At 42.6% G+C, this 20,900-nt stretch overlaps 1 protein-coding gene across 7 annotated transcripts in view; it reads right to left on the reverse strand.

The window, feature by feature from the left end:
- Positions 1 to 20,900, reverse strand: part of ZNF618 (zinc finger protein 618) — a 771,796-nt gene that overhangs the window by 628,204 nt on the left and 122,692 nt on the right. For 5 of the 7 annotated variants that reach the window (XM_033960461.1, XM_033960460.1, XM_033960462.1 and 2 more), the window contains exon 3: positions 13,958 to 14,207. In XM_033960461.1, the coding sequence (XP_033816352.1) occupies positions 13,958 to 14,129 (172 nt within the window). In that variant the 5' untranslated portion in view covers positions 14,130 to 14,207. Of the gene's footprint in view, positions 1 to 13,957; positions 14,208 to 20,900 lie in introns of those variants that run through there. The other 2 variants (XM_033960463.1, XM_033960464.1) reach the window with 1 other exon arrangement.

Below are 20,900 nucleotides of genomic sequence, written 5' to 3' on the forward strand. Positions count from 1 at the left end.
TTTCTAAGGGGAATTGCCTCCGGATGTCTGTAATAGATGACAGAATGTTTTGCAGGACGATTTCGGGACCAAGAAACGGATCCTGTTCGTTTCAATTTGGGGGCTACGTCCGTGATGGACTTGACATTACCAATATTTTGTGAGTATTTCTGAATTTTGAATTCTGTTCTTTAATACTCACAGGTATTGGCATCATGTTCCAACCCTTTATTTAAATTGTAGGGTTTTCGGTAAACCCGCCGCGGTTACTGTCCTTTTGGCAAGGACAAATATTAATGTGGAGTTTTCGGTAAATTCCCGCCGTGAAAATAAGCAGCTGCCATTCTTTCGGGAAGAATGAAATTAAGTGAAGACTTTTGGAAAGTCTCTATTGTGGAGAAACGTCTGCGCATTCTGTCATCTGTGCCATTCTTTGCATGCGCTTTTCTCTTCTATCGCTTAGATAAGATTTTATAGAGTATAAGATTATATTGTATATTATTAATGTACCTCGCTTATAAGGTAAGGTAAGCGAAAATTTCTGCATTGTTATATTGTTTTTTTATTGAAAAAATTCCTGCATTGTGATATTGTTTTTCTAATGGGTCATAAAGGCACTTAGGATTCTCCACCTCCTAGACAGATGAGACTTTGTTCGCTTCAGTAATAATAATAATAATGGTAATAACTTTATTCTTCTATACCGCCACAATCTTGCGACTTCTAGGCGGTTTACATTTAAGAGAGCTGAACATTCAGCGATTTACAATATGTGGAGGGAGTACAGAGTACAGAGACTATTAGGAATCAAAATTACAAAATATAATGTTTGCTAAGAATTTCGGAGCTGACCTGTAAAGAAAAATCACAGCTTTCCTGAAAAAAAAAGGGAAAAAATTATAATGTACAGTTTGTTTAGAGATTCAGAATGAATTAGGATTTCAGAGAGCATTGTGAAAAGAAAGAGTGCTTGGTGAGGTTCTGTTTAGGTGATGTATCTGTCAAATAGGGTAGTTTTTATGAGTTTTCTAAAAGGCATTGTAGGTCAGTTCGGCTTTATTAATGTGACTGTCTAGCCAATGTTGTTGTTTGTTTGCTTGGTGCATGAAAGTTCTGTCCAGAAAGGTTTTGTATTTACAATTGGTTATGCTTGGGTATGAAAGATAGCTGTTTCTGGTTTGTCTTATTGGGTTGTAGAATACAAGTGTGTTTGCAGGTACGTAGGTGCTAGTCCCCAAACTAGCTTGAAACATATGCAGGAGAACTTGAATAATATTCTTGCCTCGACTGACAGCCAGTGCAGTGGTTTGTGGTGGGGGGTGACATGGTAATTCTTTTTTAATCCATATATCAAGCAGACAGCTGAGTTCTGAATGATACCCAAATAAACGATATTACAATAGTCCAGGGTAGAAAGCACTAGTGATTGCACTAGTAATCTAAACGAAAGTGGGTCAAAGTATTTTTTGATGGTCTTTAATCTCCATAGCATCGTGAAACATTTTGTTGCCACAATATTCGTGTGTTCAATCATAGTGAGGTGTGTGTGTCCAATGTGACTCCCAATATTTTTATTGTGTTGGTAATTGGGTAATCATGGTCTTTTATATGTAGCGTTGAATTGGCAATTTTATCCGTTGGGCTTGCAAGGAAGATTTTTGTTTTTTCTGTGTTAAGTTTCAGTTTGAAGTTGCTTGTCCAATGTTCTATTTCAGTCATTATATGAGTAATGTATTTTGAGATTTCATTTGTTATGCTGTTAGGATGGAGATGTCGTCTGCATATATGTATTAGATCAGGTTTGGTTTTTGCAGTGGGTGTCCTAGAGCTGATTCTATGGCAGTCTTTGGCGGGAAGAGGGGGAGGGCAGCCCCTCCTTCTCATCCTCCTTCTTCTTTGTTGTAGTGACAAGCAGGCTGACTAGTTCTCAGCACTGTTTGTGGATAGCATGGAGTATCTGACGGGCCGGCTGAGAACTTTTCAGCAGCTTGTCTTTCCCGTATGTGTTTGCACTGCTTATAGGTTTAAATTTCTGCCATTTCTTGTGCTGTGTCGCCGGAAAGAAAAGAAAAAAAATAAAAAATAAATTCCGTTTTAGGTTTCAGGTTTGTTTGGGGAACTTACCGAAACAAAATGAAAAAGGGTAGAAATACATTTGTGTAATTATTAAAACAGACAGTCAGAAAGGCATATATTTAAAAACAAAGCAAAACAAATTATAATGAAAAAGAAAGAGAGAAGGATGAAAACAAAAGGGAGGAAACAAAAAATAAATAATCTAGCACTTTGTAGAAAAGATTAAAATGAATAAGAAAAGCAAGGAGCAAAGTCCCATTACAGTCCTTAAAAGGACTATTATACTCCAAATGCGTCTTTAAAAAGAAAGGCCTTCAAGCTAGTTTTAAATTTATCAAGTGATGAACTTTATTAGTATGCACGGTGCCAAGGTGTCTTAAAGAGGGAATGGATAACAGGTTTTGATAAGAAGAATGTAATGTGCGATGCAGGTTGTGGGAGATTAATAACCTGTTGATGAAATCAGGTAGACCGGAAGCTATGGTTTTATGTATCAGTAACATTATTTTATAAGTAAATCAATGATCTATGGGAAGCCAATGGGAATTAATCAAAAGTGGTGTGACATGATCAAATTTTTGAGCTTTTAAGGTGAAATGATTTTAATGGCAGTATTTTGAATAATTTGGAGGCAAATGCGCTTTAACGTAGATAAATGCAAGGTCATGCACATAGGGAAAAAGAACCCGTTGTTCGAGTATAAAATGGGGGGGAGATTGCTGGAAGACACCGGACTTGAGAGAGACTTGGGTGTGCTAGTGGATCCATCCATGAAACCATCCGCACAGTGTGCAGCAGCCTCGAAGAAAGCCAACAGGATGCTGGGCATCATCAAGAGGGGAAGTCATCATGCCGCTGTATCGAGCGATGGTGCGCCCACATCTGGAATACTGCGTTCAATATTGGTCGCCGCACCTCAAGAAGGACATGGCAGTTCTTGAGAGAGTCCAAAGGAGGGCAACGAAACTGGTAAGAGGGCTGGAAAACTGCCCATATGCTGAGAGGCTGGATAAACTGGGGCTCTTCTCTCTGGAAAAGAGGAGGCTCAGGGGGGATATGATAGAGACCTTCAAAATACTTAGGGGCATAGAGAGGGTGGACAGGGACAGGTTCTTCAGACTAAAAGGGACAACAGGTACGAGGGGGCACTCAGAGAAACTGAAGGGAGATAGGTTCAAATCAAATGCAAGGAAGTTTTTCTTCACCCAAAGGGTCGTGGACAAATGGAATGCGCTCCCGGAGGAAGTGATCCGGCAGAGTACAGTACAGGGATTCAAACAGGGATTGGACAGATTCCTGAGGGAAAAGGGGATCGTGGGGTACTGAGGGAGGTGCTGGGGTGTTGCATAAGTATAGACAGCTCACCAGGTCGTGCAGGTGCAAGGCCGGAGGGTTAGGACATTGATGGGAAGATAGGACTTCGATAAGAAACCTAGGGGGCAAGGGGGCCCCTTCTGGTGATTAAGGCAGGTCATGACCTGTTAGGCCGCCGCGGGGGCGGACTGGTGGGCGGGATGGACCTCTGGTCTGACTCGGCAGAGGCACTGCTTATGTTCTTATGTTCTTTCTTTCTTTCTTAGTGATGCCTTTATATAATGCATTGCAACAGGATCAAGATACAATGCAGATAGAATTGGAAAGAGTAAAAAGTGATTTGACAGCCAGAGAAAAAAAAACCAAAAAACAGTGTTAGTGCATAGGGATGTCCTGACTTTCTGTATCTAAATACCAAGGTCACTCAAACCTTCACAGCCCTGCCGGACTCCTATCACTTTCCTGTGGACTCAATTTTGGAGACGCAGGATAAGGGAAAGAAGTCAGACCCTGAATTCAGCTTTGATTTTGGGCACTTGTGGCCGCCCCAATGTTAATACTACCAAAGAGGGTCAAGATAAATTAACTTTAATTAATACAGGGGCCAGAATTAGTTTTACAGATAGAGCAAGAAAAATATGGAAATTTGTGAGATTCAAGTTTCAAGTTTATTTTTAACTTATTGAATAGCTTAATTTAATTTGCTAAGCGATTTACAAATAAAAAACAAAAGGTGTACACATATGCTTATTTATAGTAAATTACATGAGTTTGACATATTGGCATACAAACTAACAGATACATAAGGAAAAAAGGGCAGAACTACAATTGTATTAATAAAGCACAAAAGAAGACATGAATGGTGAAAACAATAGGAATAGAGAATAAATAAATTAAAGGCGTCTTTTAAAAAGGAAGCTCTTCAGATTGCTTTTAAAATGGTTTAGGTCATTTTCTTCTCTTAAATGCTGAGGTAAGGTGTTCCATAATTGTGGGGCCATTACAGAGAAGATATCATGATGACGAGTTCCAATAACTTTCAGTGATGGAATTGTTAAGAGTTTTTGATTAATGGATCTTAAAGAACGTGATATACTATGGGGAATAAGTAGTTATTAATGAATTGGGGTTCGTTCAAAGACAGTGTTTTAAAAAAAACTAAAAGTAGGCTGTAGCACTAACTACTACGTAACACTCTCCTACGCTTTGACATCTCTAAGCCTCGGGAAATCCTGCATTATCAGGGCCAGCTACCTACCTGGGGACCCCGCCTGTCCGCTCCTCACGGAAGAGGGGGTCACGGGTTTCGTAGGGGGCGGGCCCCTGTCTCCGATTGAGATGGTAATAATCCATCTAGAAGTACTGGATGTTTTAATTGCGGAGACCCTGGTCACTGGCTTAATCAATGCCCATCTGGCCGGTGCCCAAAGCCGCCCTTCGGACGGACTTTGGTGCAAAGAGGGGAAACCCTGTATACCAGCTGCCCTTGTTGTTGTTGACATGTTCTCCCGATAACCTGAAGTTTTTTCCCACTACAAATGAAACTGCTCAGACTATGGTGAACATTTTACTTCGCGAAATCATCCCTAGGTGGGGATGTCCCCCACACATCAACTCAGATAATGGTCCTGCTTTCACTGCCAGAGTATGCAAAGATTTAGCTATCGCATTCCGCATTGAGTGGAAATTTCATCTCCCATATCACCCACAGAGTTCTGCTATTGTCGAATGCATGAACAGGACTATTAAAGATAAAATCTGGAAAGCCACAGCTGGCACATTTGTGATTTGGAAAAAAATTCCTTCCTATTGTTTTAGCTGAAATTAGGATGTTGCAAAATTAAAATGTGTTTTTCTTTTCTTTTTCTTAGCAGCGGTTCGGATATATCCCAGCCCATCCCAGGATATTTCTGGTGTTTTCCAGGGATCCTCTTTGTCACTGCAGAGATAAAGACGATCCAAAGAGACATTAGCTTTTCTAAATACGAGATGGTTATGCTATGCATTATTTGTCCATATACTTTACTCATATGTTCATCTCTGTTTTGTTTTTCTATAACAATGTGTTTATTTCCAGAGATAAGTTCAGCTCTGAACACTTGACCGATGGAAGAATAGTTTGAAGCCTAGAGCTATGTGTTTTGTGTCTTGTCTATGCCATGTGGTCTGTGTTTTGTCTACTTGTTTTGGTTTGAGGGGTACCCCAGGATATATAATATTGGCCATTTCTAGAGCTAGCTCTTTTCCCACTTTTTACTAGCCCAAATGCGCAATGTTCTTTTTTCCCTATAATTTGCATATGCTAAATGTAGCTTAGTTAGGGGTTATATTTTTAAGAAAAGGTTTTATTCTATATCTATACAGTGTTTATTCTATGGTGCTCACTTGATATGAACCATTCAGTACACATTTCTGACTGACATAATTTTTTAAAATACATTCAGTACAGAATTATGGTCTCTCTGAATTGCCATAATAGTTATATGCAGCACACAAAAACATATCTTTTTGGAATGTCTGATTAAGAACCTTAAGTACTTGAATATTGTCTCTCTTTTGCCATAACTATAACAAGTAAATGTATTAATATTGTCACATGTTGCCACATTCAGTACAGGCAACCTGGTCTCTCTCTCTCTCTCTCTCTACATTCAGTACAGGCAACATGGTTTCTCCTCCATTTTCTATCTCTTATTTGGATCACACTGGAGTACAGCTGCTGAATGATATCGGGACTCTTTTCAAATCCCTCCCTGTATGCACAAACATCATTCCATCTCAAGGGTGAATACCACTAATTTGCAATGACTGAAAGATCCTGTGCAAACATCAGATCCTGTGCAAACATCATTTCATCCCATCTCACCAGTTTAAAGAGACTGCCGGTTCCTGCTGGATTAATTCATCTTCCTGCACCCTGACTGCAAAGACTTTTCCACAGATGCTGTACACAATGTTTCCTGTTCATCGGAGATAGCCACCTTCCTAAGAACGCTTTGCTGTACAATTCCTCCTATTTAACCTATTCTATGGACATTTCAGACTTTATTTCATATGCTGTACATCCACTACCTCTTGGAATGGGGAATGAGACATTCCAAAAGCTGCTGAACTTTACTTAACTCCATACTTACATTGAACAACTTAAGAAAACCTCCAAAGAAGTGAATCATACTATCACTTTTGAAAATGGACAGATTGCACAAACTATAAAAATTTGCTACGAGACGCTCATGTCTCAGTTTGGGAACTTTTCTTTGGGTATTCGCCCACTGCAAACCATGTATTTAATGTTTTAATTAATCCTATCTTAACTATTCTACAAATTTTGCTATGTATGTTATGATTCTCTTTTGCTGTAGAGTGAAACACATGTACATTTCTTTTCTCACAAAGTTCCTTCTAGCTTTTAAGGCAGTTATACATGAATTTCCAGTATCTTCTCTGACAACTTGCTAATTTGGTTCTAATTTGGTTTTAATTTGGCATGGCCTATTGCATTACCATTACCAGGGTCAGAGATAATATTATCCCATATCCCATACTTACATACTCTCTTATGACATCCTTGTACCTTTTTGCCTGGGCCTCCTGAGAAAGTTTCCTGCACCTCTTATGCACCGTTCATTCGCTCAACGACGGGTAAGATATAGATACGACCTATGCAACCTAAGACAGAGGTTTGAACTCATAATGGGAACTGTTCATCTTCATAGCTTGGAGGACAGCTATGATATACTGTTAGAGATTGGCAAGGCATAAGCGAGGCAAGCTGGCTAAGGGTACCACAAGTTTGCTTTCATTTCAAAGAATATGGAAGATGTCAGCATAGCCGTTGCAGGCGTTCAGCGTTTTCGGTTGGCATAGCTGGTGTCACCAAAGGCCTATGGGAAATTGTATCAATCTGACTCTGGCATGGGGATGCAGATAGACCCTGAGGGCAGGAAGACGGTTTCAAGTAGTCCTGATTAAATCATGATTAGCTAAAATGTGTTAATGTATTAATCAGAAACTATTGTCCGAGGCATACTGGAAATTTAACTACAGCCTAGTATTCTTTTTTGGAAATTATAGGTATGCTTCACTGTTGCCGCATTAGATTTTGCTTTAGGTGATATTTACTGGCTCTGTGGAGACCATCGACTCCGTGTTAAACTACCCAGCCCGTAGATAGGCTAGTGCGCTTTAGCTATACATAGATGAGATAGGGGTCCCAGATGAATTCAAGGCCTGAGACCAGGTTAATGCTAGGTTTGAATCACTTATTACTATCAATAAGAATGTTGATTGGATTAATTACATTTATTATAATCAGCAACGCTTTGTTGGGTGTCTGTAAAATTCTCCCCAATACTTTATCCTGTTGCATATTTATTCCTGACAATACAGGTCCCACAGGTAAGGTTACTATGGCCATTAAAAAATTAGAAGACCTCTCTGCTGAACTCAAACGTAACTCTGGTTTATCTCATCCTTGGGACCAGTATTTTAGTTGGATGCAGGGGTGGGTAAAAGACCTTCTTATTGTTATAATCTTTATTATTATCTGCACTCTTGTTGCTTCTGTAATTTTTAGACTGTTCCTGCGCTGTTTGACTCATATAACAGCCCCTAAAACCCCTCCTTAAGAGACATATCTAGAATATCTCTCCCTCCACGCATTTATGATGTCATTTTCATGACGTAAGAGGGGATTGAAAGGAAAGGATAGGTTTTCTGTCTCTGTCTATGAAAGGACACATTTTAATGGATAAGTTTTCTGTCTCTGTCCATGCTGGAAGTAATCAAATGTAGAATGTTGGGTGTTTACTCTCTTAATGGTTTGGGAAGAGGTCATTTAATTTATGTTAACAAAGTTAACTCTCAGACAATGAAGGCTCGACCCCCCACTACTATGTACCGGTTGAAATAGATAAAGGAAGCTTTTTACACCTTTTAGCTTTAAACAATGAAGCACATATCCTGCTCCTTTTTGATTACTTCTTTGAAGCCTATGTATCCTGTCACTAGATATGGTCTGTACTTACGTCATCTGCTAATACCACTGAAGATATATAATGAATGCAGACTAATAAAAAAACAGGCTATCCCTTTAGAACTCTGTCTGGTATCTTTCTTTCTAAGGGGAATTGCCTCCGGACGTCTGTAATAGATGACAGAATGTTTTGCAGGACGATTTCGGGACCAAGAAACGGATCCTATACATTTCAGTCCTCTCTAGGTAATGGAGTAAGACTCTGCGCACATCCAGTTTTCTCAGAATCTGATCCTTCTACTCCGACACCATGGAACGAAAAGCAGGCAAACTTCCTGGTTGACATGAAAATCCAAAACTATCTTTCGAAGAAAAGAGGAAATCATGCAGAGGGAAACCCCCACCTCCTTAAACTGGAGAAAGTGCTCTCTGCAAGAGAAAGCCAGCAGCTCCGAAATACACATTGCTGAAACCATCACCACCAAGAAAAATATCTTGGCCATAAGATCCAGAAGAGATGCATCTTTGAGAGGCTCAAAAGGAGCTTCTGCAAGCCCTCTTAGCACAATATTAAGATTCCACAAAGAGAAAGGCTGTTGTAGGGGTGGATGCAAGTGCAGCGCCCCCTACGAAATCTAGTTACATCTGGATGAGATGCGAGTGAACTGGAACCACTATGCACTCTAAAACAGGAATGGCCTGTCACCTGTACCTTGCAGGAGGCCACCGCCAGGCCTTTATCAAGACCAGCCTGAAGGAAAGTTAGGACCACAGGAATAGGAGCATGCAATGGTCTCTGGAACACCATTGCTGAAAATCCTTCCAAGCTTTGGCGCAAGTCACCACAATAGAAGGTTTCTTGGACCTCAAAAGACTGCCAATGACTACGTCAAAGAAGCTCCTCTGAATCAAGGTCCTGCACTCAAGAGCCATGTCATAATATCAAAGAACTCTGGGAACTGGCCCCAGAGTAAGCAGGTTGTGATGCAGAGGGAGCTTAAGCTTCCTGTCAAATTGAAGGCAGAGAAGATCTGCATACCAAGGATGGTGAAGCCAGTCTTGGGCCACCAGGATAACCAGGTTTGGATGAGTCACAATCCTGTGAATGGCTTGACCCACCATGCGGCAAGGAGGGATGATGTAAAGGGGTTTCTGAGATGGCCAATGCTGTACCAATGCGTCTAGCCCTAAGCTTCCTGGCTCTGTTCTTCAGCTGAAGAAGCGCTTGACTTTCAAGTACTTGGCTGAAGCTATCAAGTCTATCATTGGCCTGCCCCACATCATATGATGAGATGAAACACTCTCTGTGAGAGAGACCACTCTCCCAGGCCCTGGATTTGGTAACTGAGAAAGTTGGCTTGCACATTTTCCACTCCAGCCACATGCACCATCGAAGGAGCCTGAACATAAGAATTGTCGCTGCTGGGTCAGACCAGTGGTCCATCCTACCCGGCAGTCCACTCACGCGGCGGCCCCCAGATCAAAGGCCAGTGCTCTAAATGAGTTCAGTCTCACCTGCATACATCCCAGTTTAGCAGGAACTTGTCCAGCTTAGTCTTGAAACCCTGGAGGGTGTTTTCCCCTACAACAGACTCCGGAAGAGCGTTCCAGCTCTCCATCATTCTCTGGGTGAAGAAGAACTTCCACCCACTGAAACAACATCCGAGCCTCCCAACTCAAGGGACATTCCTGGTGGCTCCCTATCGATTAACATATGCCACCGCCGTGGCATTGTTGGAAAATACTCTTACAGCTTTTCCTTCCAGGGTGTTTTGAAGAGCTTGTAACACCAAGTGTACGTCTCAAAGCTCCAGAGGATTGACTGACCAACCTTTTATATGGGAAGTTCATTGGCCTTGGATAGAGAGGTCTCCGCAATGAGCATACCAGTCAGAAAGACTGGAGTTGGACATGAGAATAATCCACTCCATGACTCGAAGAGGCATGCCCCATGCTAAAGCTTATCCTTGAATCTATCATCACAGATTGCTCCATGCTGGTTCCAGCCAGGGGAGTGGCATCAGAAGGGAATGACGCTGAGGGGACCACAGAGATAGGAGGGCCGCATGTGCACCCTGGCAAAGGGCCCAACCTCCAAGGTGGATGCCATGGACCCCAATATTTGAAGGTAATGCCAAGCAGTTTGGTAGCACTAGGAGATCCATGATCTGTTACTGGAACTTCTGTTTACATGGCTCGGGAAGAAAGACCCGTTCTTGGATCGTGTCAAACTGGACTTCCAGATATTCCAGCGTCTGAGAAGGCGTAGGCTGCTCTTCTTGAAACTGACAATCCAGCCCAGGTGCTGTAGAAGAGAGACCAGTCTCCGCTGCTTGCTCACACTCCAGCCTGGACAGAGCTCTGATCAGTCAGTCGTCCAGATAGGGGTGAATTTGGACCCTCATTCTGTGGAGATGAGCCGCTGCCACCACCATCATCACCTTGGTGAAGGTGCGGAGGATCGTTGCTAACCTAAAGGGGAGGGCTGCAAACTGGAAATCCTGCTGGAGAACATGAAATCTCAGAACGTCCAGTACCCCAGGAATACAGGGATATGAAGATAGGCTTCTGTCAGATCCAAAGATACAAGGAATTTCCCCAGAGCCACAACTGCGATGAATGATCACACCGTCTCCATTTGAAAGTGCAGAATCCACAGAAAAGCACTGACCAACTTGAGATCTAGGATGGGTCTTCAGTCCTCTGAGCTTTTCTTTGGCATGAAGAAGTATAAGGAGTATCTGCCGGAGCCCAATTCGCTTTCAGGAACTGGCTCTATGGCTTGAATGTCCAAGAGATGCTGCAGCGTTGCCTGGACATTTAATACCTTCTCCAGATTTCTTGCCGAAGAATCCAGAAATAACTCCAGAGCGAAACAAAAGAAGTCTGTCTATCTTGTGTCCCTGCCATATGATGTCCAGCACCCATTGGTCCAAGGAGATCAGTTCTCATGCCTGGAAGAACTCTGACAACGGGTCCCCAATACAAGGGGGCACAGTTAAGGACCTGGCATCATTGGGACTTCTTGGAGGCGAGGCTGGTGCAAGAACCTGAAGCCTGCTGGCATTTGGGGTTGCTGTAGCATTGTCTGTCATGGAATTTTGACGAAACCTACTTGAGGGACAAGAAATACTGCAACTACCTCCAGGAGCACGACAAGGCTTGTTAACTGGCAGAAACTTAGAGTAGCAGTCCATCAAACTTGTCATAAGGTTTCCAGCCTTTGTTCCTTAAAAGGGAGTCTGCTGAGGGGCAATTTTAGAGACCGAATCTCCATCCCAGTGGCGAATCCAGAACGTTCTGCAAGCTAATACTGCATAAGCCGAGACTTTACCCAAAACCCTTATGAGGTCATAAAAGGTGTCTGCCACATAATTCACCCCCTCAAGTAATAGCTGGGGGAAGGCGTTCTCTTCAGCCAATGGATCCTGGCACAATCGTGTGACAGGAATGTGCTGCAAAAGAGACAGATGACACCACCTTAATGCCTGAAGAAGCCACCTTAAAGAGCTTCTTCAAGACCATGTTCACCCTGCGGTCCTGAGAATCCTTAAGCATCACTCCTTCACTAGTTGATAACCTGAGCTATCACCAAATCTACCTTTGGCTGCTCAAACAGCACTTCTGCATGGTTCACCTGCAGAAATATAAACTGTAGGGGCTCTGTATTCCTCAGCCATATGGGAGCAGAAGAAAAAAGTGTGTGGTTTTCTGCAAGACCCAGTTCGTGGGTTGATATAAAACACCTGTCATAGTGACTCTGGAGGGGATGTAAGAGAAATTTAGATACACTACATCTATCTCTTTTATCCAATTTTAATCACATCTTTAAAAAAATGAAGCAAATTGTTCAGGCAAGTCCTCCCTTGGTTGAATGCATGCTGACTCTGTCCGAGTAAACAATGTTTATCTAAAAGTGCCGTAATTTTAATCTTTATAATAGTTTCCACTATTTTGCCTGATACTGAAGTTAAGCTTACAAGTTTTTAATTTCCTGGATCACACCCTGGGAACCTTTAAAAAAAAAAAAAATCTGCATTACACTGGCCTTTTGCTTTTTATACCCCTAACATATGACTGAAATTTCAGACACATTCTACATGAACAAAAGACTAAATATTGTCTCTATTTTAGCTCTTTTAGAAATAGAACAGTCAACATTTAGCCAGGAGCGATTAGTGTTTTGCTGACCACCATTAGCATTATTAATGGATATTCAGTGCTATATCATATTCTGCCTTATGTGGTGCTGGCTACCACAAGACAATATGCCTAACTTAAGTAGCTATGGATGGATACATAAAGGGCTCTTTTACAAAGCTGTGGTAGCAATTCTCCCATGGCACTTGCAATGAAGCCCATAGAAATTTAACAGGCTTTGGTGCAATTTCCACCGGAGAATCACTGCTGCGACTTTGTAAAAGGGGACCTAAGATAGACTGTGCTTTATGCAGTCCCATTTATGCGATTTCCCTGGCTGGTTTAGTGCTGAATATACTCAGCACTTAACTGGCCAAGTGCCGACTCCCAACTTCAGCCCCAGAATACCCCCCCCCCCCCCAAAAAAAAAAAAAAAAAAAAAATAGCCAACTTCCACTAAAATGTTAGCCACTAATTTTCAGCTGTGATAATCAGCTAAGTACCACCGAAAATAAGCAGATAGCTCCAAACAAGCTATTTAACCATCAGCGACCGTTTCTGGCTGGTTAAATTGTTCTGAATATCAACCAGAAAATTTTTCAATAATTTACTAACTAGGAAAAATGCTTAGTTTCTCAAATTATGTAGTTAGTTATTTATTTATTTTTTCAGTTTTCTATACCGTTCTCCCAGAAGAGCTTAGAACGTTTTACATGAATTTATGCAGGTACTCAACCATATTTCCCTGTCAGTTCCAGCGAGCTCACAATCTATCTAATGTACCTGAGGCATATTTTTACCACATAGTCTTTACAGTAATCATCTTCCTTAATACTTTTTACTTAAGTAGGGAATGCATGTACAGCATGGCTCATGTAACTCTTGCCAAAACCTGATGTATGCATATGCCTTTGTGTAACTGTGTTATTTCTGTGTGTGGATGACATGGAGAAGAGAGGGAAGGGAATGGATTCAAGGTGGTATCCAAAAATTATGTTGGTTTGGGCAAATATAATAAAACTAAACCAAGTATAATCCTATAAGAAAGCATTAGACACTAAATTGAGCTCTAGGCAAATATGCATTTGCAGGTTCCTACAAAGAACCCTATTCATATTTTCTTATCCTCTACCAGGATCTTCCTGACTCTTCCCATGCCCCCTCCTGTCAAAGATCCTTCCCTCTATATATTTCACCAATATGTTTATTAGTTCTGTCCTTTAAAAAAAAAAACAACAACCAGCAAACATTGTTTTAATAGTTGCTCGATGTTAGCTAAATCCATGCTTCTGTTCAATCAACTGATTAATTTACCATGGACATTCAATGTTTCTTCAAGTTGTATGAAATGTTCAAGCCCTCAGATACCTAGAACCTGACACTCAACCTTATAGACTAGTGCAAAAGACAATTATCACTTGGCTTATGAATCTGTGCCTTCTTGAAATCAAATTCCTTGGTTCTGATCCTTACCTAATGTCTGCTGATTTCGTGCTCCACCAATAACCACACAAATCTCTGCTGGACCATCTGCAGCTCCGTCTTTCACAGTTTTATGGGATTCTTTGGTTTCATTTTGCCAGATCATTTCATGGATCTCTTCATCAGAAGCCTCTGTTTTTACCTTCACATCTTGACTTGCCATTTCTCCCCCTGAAAGAGCAAGGCCTAAAAGGCCAGGCCCTCCACCTACTGGCAATTTCAGTTTCTTACCCAATACTTCCTGTAGGGAGAAAAATAAAAAATATAAAATCCCAATTTTGTATAGCTTGTCTAGGTCAGAAAAGGGATGTCCAAGTTGAGATATTTCACAATTTTCAGTGCATTTTATAGAAGGATCGCTTAACACAAAGCTTTTTGTAAAATATGCATTAGGTCACAAGTAATGGATGGATCAGCCATTTTACAAATAAAAGTTCATTCAAAGTGTGCATTATACAAGGCTTTATACAAAGGGTGGAGCAAAGACGGGGGCCCCATGGCTCTAGAGGGCCCCCGGGAACTGGCAAATCCTCCCCTTTGAAGGACCTGCACTTCAGCACAGCTGCCGGTCCACCCCTCCGACGTACTTCTTCCGAAGCAGAGTCGGTATCCGCGCTGAAGTGCAGGAAGGTCCCGCGATGACTGCGTCTGCCGGCTGTGCTCCGGAAGAAGTAAGCGACGTCGAAGGGGGTAGACTGACACCTGCAGTCAACGCGGGACCTTGCTGCAACTCCCTGCATCTGCTGGTCCACCCCCTCCAACGTCATTTCTTCCTGAGCAGAGTCAGCAGCTGAAGTCATCGCAGGACCTTTCTTCATGGCATTGGTTAGTTTGGAGAGAGAGAGAGAAAGAAGCATAGAAGGGTGGTGGATGGAAAGGGGCCAGGGTGGTATGGAAGGGTGGTGGAGGGAGAAAAAGGGGGTAGATGCAATTGGTGTGCAGGGAAAGGGGAAAGAGACATAAGGGGGAAGGGTACTGGATGGAATTAGGTTGGAGGGAAAGAAATGGGCAGATGCTGATGGAAGTGGGGGGAAGGGAAAGGGGACAAAGACATAAGGGGGGAAGGATACTGGATGGAATTGGGTTGGAGGGAAAGAAAGGGGACAGATGCTGATGGAAGTGGGGGGAAGGGAAAGGGGACAGAGATATAAGGGGGAAGGATACTGGATGGAATTGGGTTGGAGGGAAAGGGGAGAGAGACATAAGGGGCAGATGCTGATGCAATTGGTCTGCAGGGAAAGGGGAAAGAAACATAAGGGGGAAGGATACTGGATGGAATTGGGCTAGATGGAAAGAAAGGGGGCAGATACTGATGGAAGTTGGAAGAAGGGAAAGGGGACAGAGACATAAGGGGGAAAGATACTGGATGCAATTGGGATGGAGGGAAAGAAAGGGGGCAGATGGAAGTGGAGGGAAGAGAGAGGAGAGAGTTAAATTCCAGACCATGGGGGTGTGGGAGAGGGAAGGAGAGGAGAGAGATGCCAGACCATTGGAGGAGGGAAGGGAAGAAGATGGATGCCAGACCAATGGAGGTGAAGGGAGAGATGGTAGGGGGAGGCACACAGTTTCTAGATGGGGCATAGAAGGTGAGAAGATGCCATATAGAAGGGGCATAAAGAGGGTAGACAGTGGATGAAAGGAAGAGAGTGACAAGAAGATGAGGAAAGCAGAAACCAGAGAAGACAAAGGTAGAAAAAAAATTTCTATTTATTTATTTTTTTGCTTTTGGGGACATGCATCACTATTTCTCTGGTGTTGCATTGTATGCAGAGTCCAGCTTCTTGGTGGTTCTATTTAACCTTTTGTCTATGTATTTCTATTTTATCCCCCTTTTTACAAAACTGTAGAGCATTTTTGTAACGCCGGTCGTGGTGGTAACAGCTCTGATGCTCAGAATTCTATGAGCATCTGAGCTCTTACCAACGAGGCTAAAAACCACACTACAGTTTTGTAAAAGGGGGAGTGCTTAGTTTGTGATTACATATTCCATACTAGGCAAAGGTGTTTTCTGTGTTCTGTGTGTTTGAAATACATGGTTTTCTGTTAGGATTGACTGTGCAGGATAGCACAGTTACTTACCTAACAGGTGTTATACAGGAACAATAGGCAGATATTCTCACACAGTGTTCTCCCTAGCGTGTTCCAGCTGGGCGCATCACCCAGCTACTTTAAGTGAGCGCCCGGCTGCCATTTTGCAGCTGCAGAGACCGCGCCAGACCAGTTCCGGGATCTGACATCGGACTCGCGACTCGGCGGTGGTTCGTGCATGAATTGTCAAGCGCCTGCTTCTTCCGGTTTGCCTGCACCCCGTACTTGAAGATGAACATACCTTTCCTGCCTGAACCATAACTTCAGTAGCGTTTAATTCAGCACGCAAACTTCGGATAATGCCTGTTCTTCCGCTCAGATCAGGTCTAACTGAGCATGAGCAGAAGAACCAGCATTAGCGACCAAAGGATTTTCCACAAATCACTCCACAGCTCACGGTGGAGTACAAGCAGGGAAGGGGTAATTTGCATAGCGCGCCAAGGGGTTGTATTTCGATTGGTCCAACGCCTTAGCACCCTATGCAAATTACCCCTTCCCCGCCCCTACTCCTTCACCGTGATCAGGGAAGGGTAATTTGCATAGTGTTTTAACATTGACCTATTAAAACATTTTCGTCCAGCTCCAAAGGTCCACCCCTTCAACGACCGAACTTTTGTTTCCCGCTGTGCTGAGTGACCAGGCAGAAAGTTTTGGGCGGGTTAGGTTGATGGTTCTAACTTCCCTCTGTGCTTTCAGCAAGGTATTTTTGGAGAGAAAAAAAGTTGTAAGCTCTTTCAAGCAGAAACTATTTTCTTACTTTTAACTCTGTGCAGCCTGGTTGTCTGGTAGACCTATAGAAATATTTAATAGCAGTAGGTACTCCAGAAAGGGGGGGAAAAAAAGAGTCCAAGGCCAGACTTGGCTGTGCTTTTTCCCTCTTTGTGACTCTGCAACGCTGCGTACATCTGAGAGCGCTATAGAAATATTTAATAGCAGTAGGTCCTCCAGAAAGGGGAAAAAAAAGAGTCCAGGGCCAGACTGGGCTGTGCTTTTCCCTCTTTGTGATTTTGCAGCACTGCGTACATCTGAGAGCGCTATAGAAATATTTAATAGCAGTAGGTCCTCCAAAAAGGGGAAAAGAGTCCAGGGCCAGACTTTGCTGTGCTTTTCTCTCTTTGTGACTCTGCAGCGCTGTGTACATCTGAGAACGCTATAGAAATATTTAATAGCAGTAGGTCCTCCAGAAAGGGGAAAAAAAAAGAGTCCAGGGCCAGACTTGGCTGTGCCTTTCCCTCTTCTTTCATCACAGAGTGTTTGGGGCAGGTTAAGCCCAGACGAGCAAAAAATAAAAATCCTTGTAGCACTCACTGGTTCCTGTTAAAGTGACACATCTGCCATTCCTTTTTTTGTTCATATCTTGCCCTGTCATAGTGTAAGTGTGCACTGAATAACCAATAGGCTCCCACGTTACCACTCAAAAGTCTTATTCATAGGTACTTTTTATTTTACCAACATGAGTAAAAAAAAGTGTTCAGAAAACAACACTGCTCAGTTATTTCAGAAAAGAGACGCCACAAACCAATGAAGGTGCAGCGTCAACTGCTGATGTGGCAATTTCAGACAAAGACATTGCAGAGGCTGGTCCATCAGGGGAAATCTTTTCAGTACACACTCTGCCAATTGATAAATCTAAGCACCGCTTATCCGGCATTAGCAAACAATGGTTTAAAGAGTTTGATTGGCTAATGGTCAAAGAAAATGGTATGTGGTGATCATTGTGCATGAAATATTCAAACACCTCCCAAGGAGGGAGTTACCTTGGGTAAATGTGCCATGCACAAGAATTCAAAAAGAAAGCTTGCTGGACCATGAAAAAAGTAAAACACACATTGAGTCTTCTGATCTTTTAGGAAAGCGTGTACTAGAGCAAACTGGAATTGGTCAAATTGAAAGATCTGTATCTATGTTAAATAACTTACAGAGAGATGCCTTTGTGGGAGCTTTAAGATCCATGTATTGGTTGGCAAAAAATGAGTTACCACATACAACATTATTTGAAAAGCTGTTGGAACATTGTAAAGAAATGGGTTGTTCCTTTTTACAACATCTCAATGTTGGTAAAAATGCACATTACACCTCAGAAAGAATAATGCAAGAGCTGCTGGATGTCTTAGCATCAGAAATAAAGTCTAACATACTTAAAAATATGCACGCTGAAAATGTTTCAGTATTCTGTGTGATGAAACCACAGACATCTCAGTTGTAAAGCAATTAATTCTTTACATTAAATATGTTTGCCAGGTCACTAAACAGGTCAAAATTAGTTTTGTATCTACCTGCAATATGAGTGATGGCAAAGCGGAGACTATAACCAACACACTGAGTGAGACTATGGACATACTAGGCTTGAAAACTGCTAATCTGGTTGGACTAGGGTCAGATGGAGCAGCTGTTATGATTGGGAAACAGAAAGCTGTGGCAAAACTGCTTAAAGATAAAACATCTGTACTCTTGGTCAACTGCCACTGTGTAAACCATCGATTGGCCCTTGTAAGTGCCCAAGCAACAGCTGCCATACCTTATTTAACAAAACTGAATGACATCTTAAGGCAGCTGTTCTATTTCTTCCAAAATTCTTCAGTTAGGATGGCTGGTTTAACAGAAATGCAAAATATTCTGAACATTCCCCAGATTAAGCTGAAAATGGCCAGTGACACTAGATGGATGTCTCATGCCTCTGCAGTACAGTAACTACGACAGTGCATGATGAGTGTCATAGCTGCGCTGGAAAGAGAGGCCACTGAACGAAATGACATCAGAGCTGAAGGATTAAGCAGATGTATTAAAACGTACAATTTTGTTTCCTCTCTGATGATGCTTTCAGATGTATTACCTTTGTTGTCCAACTCATCTAAGGCTTGGCAAAGGCAAGATGTCAATCTTACCAAAATTGAGCCAATTTTGCTCGCCACAAAATTGTCCATCATGCAGTTGAAAGACACTCCTGGAAGATATTTTCAAAGCCTTCATCTTTGTCTGGCAGAAGAATGGTCAGATCTCCGCATTGTCTATACACAGTGATGTAATGGCATTCAAAATTGCAATATATGATAAATACCTAGACATAGTTGTCAAGCACCTAGATGCAAGATTCCCTGACATGCCAACTATTTCCAGCTTTTCAAAAGTTTTCAATGCAGAAACTCACGAGTCAAGTGAGTCTGCTGAAATTCTTTTTGATCATTACTCCAAAAATGGTAGCCCTCCAATTTTAAAATATGAAAGTAGCAGGCAAGAATGGACAGTTGCATCAAAAATGATCAGAAGTCAATCATACAAAGACTTCAATCCAAAACAAATTTTACTAAAAATGGCAACAACATCAGAGCTCAGAGTCGTTTCCAAATTTAGCCAAACTAGCTCATGTTGGGCTAGTGATCCCAGTGAGCACAGCTGAATGTGAAAGGGGGTTTTCTGCCCTTAAAAGGATCAAGTTATGTTTGAGAAATCGCATGAATCAAAGCACACCAAATAATCTCATGCTGATCTCCTTGGAGGGCCCAGATCCTGAGGATTTGATTATGGGAAAGCTGCAGACAACTGGGCCTCTAGGAAAAAAAGAAGAATAAATATTTAACTGAAGATACCTTCTGCATATGCAAGTTGGCTTTGAAGGTAAAATTATGTCCTTATCTGATAATTTTCTTTCCTTTAGTCACAACAGATGAATCCAGAGACTAGTGAGATGTATGAAAGCAGTCCAAACATAGGGAGAGAAATAAAGAAGTGAACGGGAAATCCCTCGCCCCCAAATCCTGCCCTTTAGCACGTGTCCAAGGAGATTCTACATTCCAGAGAGTACGTTACCCACGATCATACAGAGGCTACCCTCCCTAGACTATGTGAAAAGGAGCCATCCTTGCCTGAGAGCACCATGCTGTGGAAAACACAGCTACATCCCACGAATAGAATGAGTGCAAAGCAGCCTTCCATCATATATGACAGGCCCCAAATATCCTCCTGTGGAATGGAACCATCATCAATGGTCCTTAGCTGATGTCAAAACCCATGAGCACCACCGCAGACCAGACCTTTTCCTCGCAAGGGTCTAGGGCATCAAGCCTGGAAACGTGACAAGGGAAGACTCCTCCTCTAACTGAAGGCCTCTGAAGCACAAATTTATACAGCTCCCTCAGGAGGCAAACTGTTGACCAAAGTCAAGAAGAATGTCAGAGGAGAAGCAATACAACAAAACTGTACCTGGGCCCCGAAGTGACAAGTGCCTTTCCCAGAGCCCCCAAATAGACACAGCAACAACATCAGACAGTGAGATATCTGATCCAACTTTTAGCCCACTCCTCCACATGAATGGCCCAGAAGGAGTGGGAAAAAAACCCCTCTGATCCAGAGAGAAAGAGCTACAGCTATCCCACAACTAGCCTAGTCCCAGCTGTCAGCCGGCCGGGATTAAACAAGGTACACTAGGCTGCCAGTGAAATGGTGCCCCACCCAAAGCCAACCTCAACTAGAGCCTACTGAATGGTGAGGGCAAAGGAATCACTGCCGGAGGCGGTATCCCTCCTCCAAGAGGAGAAAGACTGACAGCGGTGGCACCGGAAACTGCAGTGACACCCCCCTCTTTCGTGGCGGGAGGGAAGGGCCTTGGCTGACCGCCCTCAGGGCTGGTTGCTGCCCGTGCGCGACTACGGCTGAAGCAGCCTCGGCTGTCCTACGCGACAAAGTAGTAACAAACTCTTCCCACTGGCACCTTTCCAAAGAGAAAGTGACTTCTGTAGCCCCGCGCCCACAGAACAAGTGAGCTTATGGAACTTAGGTAGCCTGGTTCTTCAAGGGGGGAGGGGGGAAGAGACCTGAGAGCCAGGTGTTGGCTCCCAAAATGGCACTG

The sequence above is a fragment of the Geotrypetes seraphini genome, chromosome 10, assembly GCF_902459505.1.
Source record: "Geotrypetes seraphini chromosome 10, aGeoSer1.1, whole genome shotgun sequence".
Lineage (NCBI taxonomy): Eukaryota > Metazoa > Chordata > Amphibia > Gymnophiona > Dermophiidae > Geotrypetes > Geotrypetes seraphini.